Genomic DNA, 9,016 nt, shown 5'->3' on the forward strand with positions numbered 1-9,016 from the left:
TTAAAGATCAGTTATACTTTAGTCACCTTGACCGACATTTATTACTCCCAAAACAAATGATGCAATGCACTATAATGATATATAAAGAGAGAGATATGTAGGTTATATTCCTATTAATCCCCTAAAACAAATCAGATTCAGATACAGTCTGCTGGTTTTAGACATTAACATGTTTTGGCCAAACTTGTTTTCTGACAGTTCATTCGTCCTCGCCTCCCTCCATTCATCTGGAGATCCCCAGCTTCAAGACAGTCATGATGGCAGAGTTTGTGGTCACTGCCACATGTCTGGTCCATACTGACTTGGATGCCAAAGTGACCTGGCTGCTAAATGATACAGTCTTTAGCAATCGTCCAGCGAATCAGGACAGAAACACAACTCATATCATCAGCAGTCTGACGGTTCCCTTAACTGACTGGAAAAACCTCAGTAAAGTACAATGTAGAGCTGAACATCGCTGCTTCCAACTCGCTGAAAACACCATCATTCTTACAGGTAAGAAAACTATCCAAAATAAAAATCAGCTGATTTGTGAGAGCTCAAGACCTGAAAACACTGACAGTCTGAAAGTCAGCACCTCTATGTTTTGTGCAGGGCCTGCAGCTGCAGCTCCATCAGTGCTGATCAGGAGATCTCTGTCAGATTTGCTCAAGAGAAACAGTGCTGTGCTGGAGTGTGACGTCACACAACTCTCCCCCAGCGACCTCTACATCACATTTCAGGCCAACGGCGCTGACATCTCTGGGAAACTGTATGTTGAATTTCCGAAAGCAACAGGCCTCCACTCAGTCACAAAACAGTTCTCTGTCCCTCCACATTACCAAAAAAAAGACACAACATTCACCTGCAAAGTGAGCCAAGGTTTCTCCAACCAATGGGAGTCAAAGTCCACTGAGAATATTTTTGGTGGGTAGACATTTAAATTTTTCTTCGCCTCAAGCTTTTTTTTAAATCATTTGTTGCCATCTGTTCACTCTACATCAATCTCTTTGAACTACAAATGAGCTGTTTTTGTTGTTTTCTGTTTGATATTTAGGTGACCCATCAGTGGAGCTCCTTTTAGCCCCAAGTGAAGAGTCGGGAACACAGAAACTCTTATGCTCTGGACGGGGCTTCAACCCTCAAATTAAATGGCTTTCTGGGTCTCAGCACAGACCCGCAGCCTCTCAGGACATCAGGATGGGTGCAGATGGACGTGTGGAAGTAACCAGTCATCTCCATGTCCCTCAAACAGAGTGGAAAACAGGGGAGACCATCACTTGTGAAGTGTCTGACCAGTCTGTAAGCAGTACAGTCAAGAAGAACATCAACCTTTGTTCAGGTAAATTGAAAACTAAATGTATAAATGGCCAAATACAATTAAAAACTAACAGAACTGGCATCATGTTGTACACACAAAATATGGAATAGATCAATTTGACAACATCTGTAAACCTTCCATTGACAATATGAGGCCATATTTTACGAGTATTCCTCCCTGCGGAAAGAGCTGGTAGCTGAAATATGAAACTCAGTATGCTTCAAGTGTTTGTTTTTTTTTCTTCTTTCTTTGTGGTCAGAGCACCAAACAGTGTGAAAACCCTCTTGTAATTGCTCTCTATAATAATCTTATTAGTATACCAAAAAATAAATAGCATTTTTGAGGGGCTGCAGGTGCTCAAAAACTCCCCAAACTTTGCACGTGTCAAAAGTGGTTAAAATTCGCATCATGTATGGGTCTTGTGCTTGTGCAAAGCAAAATGGCTCCATAATGCCCCCTAAAAGATTCCTAGGATGCAAGCCTTGCATTACGTTTCACCTACATGCACAAAATACAGGCACATGCAACACCCCTACACGTGAAAAACACCTTACAGATGGCATGAACTAAATCCAACAGAAAGTTAATTATTTTCATTCAAATTTGCAATTTTTTTGGAAGGTTTAACTTTTCCAGGTGTTGTATTTTAACAAAGTCCTCCTGTAGATTTGACCTGAGCAACTTCAGATTTGGTGTGTGACATCTAAAGACCTTTGAGACGTTATATTGTGAAGCTTTTGAGTTTTCGTCAAACAACAGGACTGTGGCAGCATGGTGAATTTTGAGGTTTTGTTGTGAAACAAGAAGTTACAATTGAAATATACATCCTCCAATCTGTCAGAAATTTCACATGCTGGATAAGAGTGCAGGCCTGAACACATCTACACACCCATATTGATTCAAAATCATAGTGCCACCTACTGACAACAGGAAGTCAGCCTCATGTGACACATATCATTGGATTTGCATGAAATTTACATGGTGTGGTCTAAAGATAATATACAGAAACATGACATATAATTAGTGGCTGTTCTCTAATGCCACATAGTTGACACAGGTAGTAATATTTAACTGCTTTGTGTAATGTCCAATATGCATGAAAACCCCTAAAACAAATCAGGTTCAGATACAGTCTGCTAGTTTTAGACATTCACATGTTTTGACCAAACTTGTTTTCTGACAGTTCATTCATCCTCGCCTCCCTCCATTCATCTGGAGATTCCCAGCTTCAAGACAGTCATAATGGCAAAGTCTGTGGTCACTGCCACGTGTCTGGTCCATAGTGACTTGGATGCCAAAGTGACCTGGCTGCTAAATGATACAGTCTTTAGCAATCGTCCAGCGAATCAGGACAGAAACACAACTCATATCATCAGCAATCTGACAATTCCCTTAACTGACTGGAAAAACCTCAATAAAGTACAATGTAGAGCTGAACATCGCTGCTTCCCACTCACTGAAAACACCATCATTCTTACAGGTAAGAAAACTATCCAAAATAAAAATCAGCTGATTTGTGAGAGCTCAAGACCTGAAAACACTGACAGTCTGAAGGTCAGCACCTCTATGTTTTGTGCAGGGCCTGCAGCTGCAGCTCCATCAGTGCTGATCAGGAGATCTCTGTCAGATTTGCTCAAGAGAAACAGTGCTGTGCTGGAGTGTGACGTCACACAACTCTCCTCCAGCGACCTCTACATCACATTTCAGGCCAAGGGCGCTGACATCTCTGAGAAAATGTATATTGAATTTCCGAAAGCAACAGGCCTCCACTCAGTCACAAAACAGTTCTCTGTCCCTCCACATTACCAAAAAAAAGACACAACATTCACCTGCAAAGTGAGCCAAGGTTTCTCCAACCAATGGGAGTCAAAGTCCACTGAGAATATTTTTGGTGGGTAGACATTTAAATTTTTCTTCGCCTCAAGCTTTTTTTTTTTTTATCATTTGTTGCCATCTGTTCACTCTACATCAATCTCTTTGAACTACAAATGAGCTGTTTTTGTTGTTTTCTGTTTGATATTTAGGTGACCCATCAGTGGAGCTCCTTTTAGCCCCAAGTGAAGAGTCGGGAACACAGAAACTCTTATGCTCTGGACGGGGCTTCAACCCTCAAATCAAATGGCTTTCTGGGTCTCAGCACAGACCCGCAGCCTCTCAGGACATCAGGATGGGTGCAGATGGACGTGTGGAAGTAACCAGTCATCTCCATGTCCCTCAAACAGAGTGGAAAACAGGGGAGGACATCACTTGTGAAGTGTCTGACCAGTCTGTAAACAGTACAGTCAAGAAGAACATCAGCCTTTGTTCAGGTAAATTGAAAACTAAATGTAAAAATGGCCAAATACAATTAAAAACTAATAGAATTGGCATCATGTAGTACACACAAAATATGGAATAGATCAATTTGACAACATTTTTAACCTTCCATTGACAATAGGAGACCATATTTTACAAGTAATTCCTCCCTTAGATAGAGCTAGTAGCTGAAATTGGCATCTCTATATGCTTCAAGTGTTTTTTTCTCATTTCTCTTGTTTTCCTCTGTTTTCTCTTTTTGTGCAGGGAAAATCTTCATTTATTTTCTTTGTTTTTCAGTGACTTCAGCATCATCTCAGACAGTTGGTGTGTATGTTCAGGGCCCACCTCTTCAGCAGCTGCAGAAAAATGATCATGTGACGATCACCTGTCTCCTGGTTGGTTTAAATCTTGAGGACTTCTCCATTACTTGGAAAGTAGGTGATGGAGAGGTGTTGGACAATGTGGCCAAAGAACCACTACAGCGTCACAGCAATGGGACTGTAACTTGGCAGAGCTCCCTGAATGTATCATCACAGGTCTGGAATTCATATACACAAGTGTCTTGTAAGGGAAAGCACCGATGTTTCGACCAGGGCTACGAGGACCATATAAGCAAAAGCAGAGGTAGCATCACACATGACATTCCTGAAGCTGATTGTTTCACTGGTTTTGATTTGCTGCCAAGTTTAATATGACATAACAAGACTGCAACAATGATGATGATTGATGATGACTGATACAAAAAGCCAAAATACACACCCTTGTTGACTGTTCACTTCTTCTGTGTTTTCTCAGATCTAAATCAACCAACTGTGAAGCTAATACAGCCAAGTGACGCTGAACTGTCAGAGTCAAACACCACCACACTTGTCTGTCTCGTCTCTGGGTTCTCCCCACCTAACATCATAGTGTACTGGGAGAAGGATGGCCACAAGCTGCCATCATCTCACTACACCAACAGCCCTGCTTGGAAAGAGCCAGGGAGCAGCACTTATTCCCTGAGCAGCTCACTGAACACGTCCCCAACAGAGCGGGACCAGAAACCCACTTATTCTTGTGTCGTGATACACGAGTCATCTGAAAAGCCACTGAAAAACACCATAGAGGAAGTGTTTGGTAAGCAGAGAGCCAATATGATGTAGAAACGCAGCTCTGCTCTGTCCATCACATCCAAGAGTGTCTGATATTTTTCATGTTCCAAGATTACTGAATAGTAATTATGGTTGTCTGTCTCCCTCCAAAACATTTCCTGCAGGATTTTTTGTGGCTGTTTTTCTGCATTCTGTTAAATCACAACATAATTAAGTGTTACAGATAACTCTTAAAGCTATTTTGCCACTACATTAAAGTAAAAATCATGGAGAAAGATATCATCAGTACTGATCCATAACATGTATATGACTATATTCGCAGCTTCGGTGAGCCTCTCCCGACCTTCAGCCACCTTGCTGCAAGGTTCTGGTGAGCTTGTGTGCCTGGTGACTGATTTCAGCCCTGCATCCATTAACATCACCTGGCTTCTTGATGACACCACTGAGCTGTGGGACTACAACACCAGTGAGGCCCACAGAGGCCCAAAAGGGAAATTCAGCATCCAAAGCCGCCTTCGTCTGTCCCCAGTCAACTGGCAACGTGGGGCAGTCTACACCTGCAGGGTGACACATTCAAACATCACCTTAGCCCTGAATATCACCAAACCAGGTGCCAGTTCGTCTGTCATATCTTTGATACAGATAATGGCATCATCCTTCTTGGTTTGTGTTTCTGTGTTGGTAACTAACACGTGATATCAATCCCTGTTATAGAGGTCCTGGATGAAGGCATGTTCTTTTACGACATCGTACATGATGTTGTCACTGAAGACTTGAGCCAGGGCAGCTGGTATATGGCTGTCACCTTCCTCCTCCTGTTGTTAATCTCCCTCATCTATAGCATGTTGGTGACCCTCATTAAGGTGAGAAGAATGAGGTGTGGATGTCTAAGGTGGTTTTGCAGACCTTTGGGTCACTGTAATGCTTCCTGTAATTGAGTAACTGCATGTAGTCAGTAGTGTTTGATGTGGTCTACTGACTTTAGACCACAATCTGTATTTGTAATCTCAAAACAACAGTTCACCCACAAACCCAAAAAGGTTGTCATTATCTACTCATCCTCATGGAAATGAAATGCTGGTGAAGTTTCAGTATCAGTGTAACATGCAGCCAGTTAGCCAGTGCTGCTCCACAGTACTCTTCTCTACAACTGTAGAGGATAAAGAGTTGGCAGCTGCAGCACAAGTGCAGAAAATCCAGGAGTTAATGAGGTAAATACTGGACCGACACTGGTATCATCTGGATTCACAACACAGAGATGATGCTCTTTGTAGTAATTTTATCATCATTTCTGTATTTTTGGAAGACTTAAGAAACACTGCCACATTTTTTTTCTTGCTAACTTGGTGCATTATATTGACATACTCACTTTACCAGTGTTTCAAACTGATGTAAGGGTGAGGACATAATGGCATATTTGATTATTGGTTGAATTTGTTCATTTACATTTTTGTCTCACAAAACTTACACCTTATTAGCTGGTGATTTTTTTAAGTGTTGTAAGACAACTGACAAATTTTCCCATCTTTTTCTTTTCAGATTAAATGATCATGACCCGTGGAAACATCCCATCTCATGACCCAAATGTTTTCTCTGTTTTATATGGTTTGTTTGTCCTGTCATAATTTCCCTGTAGGATACTCAGCTCTGTATTTGATGTGGCATGTTCGTGTTGGTGGGCTGTTCTTACAGGTTGGAAAAATAAAACTTCAGATGTTGAGAGCAAAGTCTGTCATACTTTCTCCTCATTGAGCACCTTGACACTAGCAATTACACAAGCTGCAATGTTTATCTTTGTGATTAATATAAAACTAGAAAAATGTCGTTTCTGGAGAAACTGTGAGGGCAAACTGGAAGCAGCGAGATATTTGGGGTCAACGCTGCTGAAAACAAGCTTGAAACAGCTGGAAATGCTGTTACAGCAGGACATTTCATCCCTTCTAAATTCTCCCGAGTAAAATGAGAGTCAAAGTAAGAATATTTCTTGATGTTCAGTTTTATTCCAACAACAGGCCAAACAGCTGTTTACAAAATAAAAGCTTTATTTCCTGACATAAGCGCTTGCATATGAAGACACTCCCCCTTGTGGCAGAAATGGGTAACAAGTCCTGTGCTGGAAGCAATACACACTCATTATAAACTTTAACTGTGAAAAAAATCATTCATTCATTCATTCATTCATTCATTCATCTTCTAAACCACTTATCCTCACAAGGGTTGTGGGGGGTTGCTGGAGCCTATCCCAGCACACATAGGGCGGAAAAAAATAATAATTAAAAAAGTATAAGTGATACGAAAAAGAAAAAAATGCAAGGGACGCATAACACTTTCCAGTTTGAAGTGAGTTTCTAGCTATTAAGTAATACTACTACTACTACAACTACTACCACTAATAATAATAATAATAATAATAATAATGAAAAACGCTGAATTATGAGGAATCTGTGCCATTCATTGCTTTGGGGAAAAAAAATGTAGAAAAACTCAAAAATTTAAATACAAGCAAACATCACACAATTGAGCTGATTTGAGTTTTAACCCTTTTTTTTTTTTTTTTTTTTTTGCTCATGAAGGAGCAGATATGTGACAAAAAACATGGAGAATAATAATAAAGACTGTGTATAACATAGGTGAGCAAGCCTCCAGCTTGCCCACTAATAAAACATGATTTTCTCCAGGGGAGCACATGTTGTTTTACTGTATTTGCATCAGGTGTGGTCTCACAGATTGGCTGCATTACTGACTTTGTCCACAAGGGGGAGACATAGCTGTGCATTCAGCAGCAGTCATTTGTTAGTTCCCGTGTGAAAGGCTCTTCATATGCAGTAATGTGCTCTGCTATGTATGCAGCTGGTCAGAGGTCTGGAATCATTAGCATCATTACTGTTACCTGTCACTGTATTAGTACCATCATGCTCATCATCATCATCATCATCATCATCATCGACATGGTCATTATGATGATCAGTATTTTCAGGTTTATTCTCATCTAACTTCTCAGGACTACAACTATTTTGTCACTACACATGAGCGTAGGTTTAATAAAAAAGAAACTGAGCAGGTTAACACATCATTTCCACATGATTTGAGACAAAAATGTCATGTGATGTCATGGTCCAAAAATTGAGTTAAAAATAATTAAATTAAATAATAAATTGAAATTAAAACAATTAAAGCAAAAATTAAATGAATACTAAAGGTTAAAATCAGATCAATCTTTCAAGACACAAATCTAGTTTCCTTTTTTACTATATGAAATATTATTGATACTTTTATTGATTTCCAATATCATGACGATTCAGTATCATTCAAATTCTAATTTGTCAAGTTGTATGATCTGGTCACCTCCTGGATCAGTATACATGCAGCATATACAGTATATTACTATGGTCTTCACTACTCATACATACACACACACACACTCACACACACACACTTCCCATCAAGACAATCTCTCTGTGATATTCCAGCCTCTGTCTCCATTTTCTGAACAACAACCAAGGACGGCCAACGAGACCATCTTAGGTTTTAGATTCAGCCTCTGAAGCGTCTGTCAGTCTGTATGACAACTAATGGAAATGTAGTTTCATGTACAAGGATACAAGGATACAAGGAAGTTTATTGGTCATTATACAACAGGTTGTATAATGAAATTAAAATGTGGTTCCCTCTTGATTGATTAATTGATTGTATAAAAAAATTAAATTATTAATCATGGAGGAGTTCAGATGGTGCATTTAGTAGTCTCACAGCCTGAGGGAAGAAGCTGCTCTGTAGTCTGGTGGTACGGCAGCGAATACTTCTGTATCTTTTGCCTGACGGCAGCAGGGTGAACAGGCTGTGGCTGGGGTGGGTGTTGTCTTTTAGGATCCTTTTGGCTCTGCGCAGGCACCTCACCTCCCCAGTATCACTGATGCTTGGTAAATGAGTACCAATGATGTTCTGGGCAGTTTTAATCACTCATTGCAGAGTCTTCCTGTCCTGGGCCGTGCACATCCCATGCCAGTTTGTTATGTTTCCATTCAGGATGCTTTCAATCGCTCCTTTGTAGAACTTGACAAGAACTTGGCTTGGGAATTTTGCTTTCTTAAGCTTCCTTAAGAAATACAGCCGTTTCTGAGCTTTTTTGTGTTTCATGTCTTGATGTTGCTAAAATAATACATAAATAAATAGATAAATAAATAAATAAATAAATGTTGAAATGTTGAATATTTGAGTCTCCCTGGTTATGTTCATGTTGGTCGTCTATTCTTGCAATTTGAAAAAAATCCAACTTAACATTTTGAGAGCAAAGTGTGTTATACTTTCCCCTCATTGAATACCATGA

At 40.1% G+C, this 9,016-nt stretch overlaps 1 protein-coding gene across 1 annotated transcript in view; it reads left to right on the plus strand.

Moving 5' to 3' along the window:
• The window catches only part of LOC115363777 (uncharacterized), a 42,656-nt gene extending 36,240 nt beyond the window's left edge, over positions 1 to 6,416 (plus strand). The window contains exons 6-16 of the mRNA XM_030058078.1: positions 199 to 495; positions 595 to 906; positions 1,037 to 1,321; positions 2,484 to 2,780; positions 2,880 to 3,191; positions 3,325 to 3,609; positions 3,896 to 4,222; positions 4,394 to 4,714; positions 5,012 to 5,299; positions 5,392 to 5,552; positions 6,229 to 6,416. Coding sequence (XP_029913938.1) covers positions 199 to 495; positions 595 to 906; positions 1,037 to 1,321; positions 2,484 to 2,780; positions 2,880 to 3,191; positions 3,325 to 3,609; positions 3,896 to 4,222; positions 4,394 to 4,714; positions 5,012 to 5,299; positions 5,392 to 5,552; positions 6,229 to 6,237 — 2,894 coding nt within the window. The 3' untranslated portion in view covers positions 6,238 to 6,416. The remainder of the gene's footprint in view (positions 1 to 198; positions 496 to 594; positions 907 to 1,036; positions 1,322 to 2,483; positions 2,781 to 2,879; positions 3,192 to 3,324; positions 3,610 to 3,895; positions 4,223 to 4,393; positions 4,715 to 5,011; positions 5,300 to 5,391; positions 5,553 to 6,228) is intronic.
• The last annotated feature ends 2,600 nt before the right edge of the window (positions 6,417 to 9,016 follow it).

The sequence above is a fragment of the Myripristis murdjan genome, chromosome 8, assembly GCF_902150065.1.
Source record: "Myripristis murdjan chromosome 8, fMyrMur1.1, whole genome shotgun sequence".
Classification (NCBI taxonomy): Eukaryota; Metazoa; Chordata; class Actinopteri; order Holocentriformes; family Holocentridae; genus Myripristis; species Myripristis murdjan.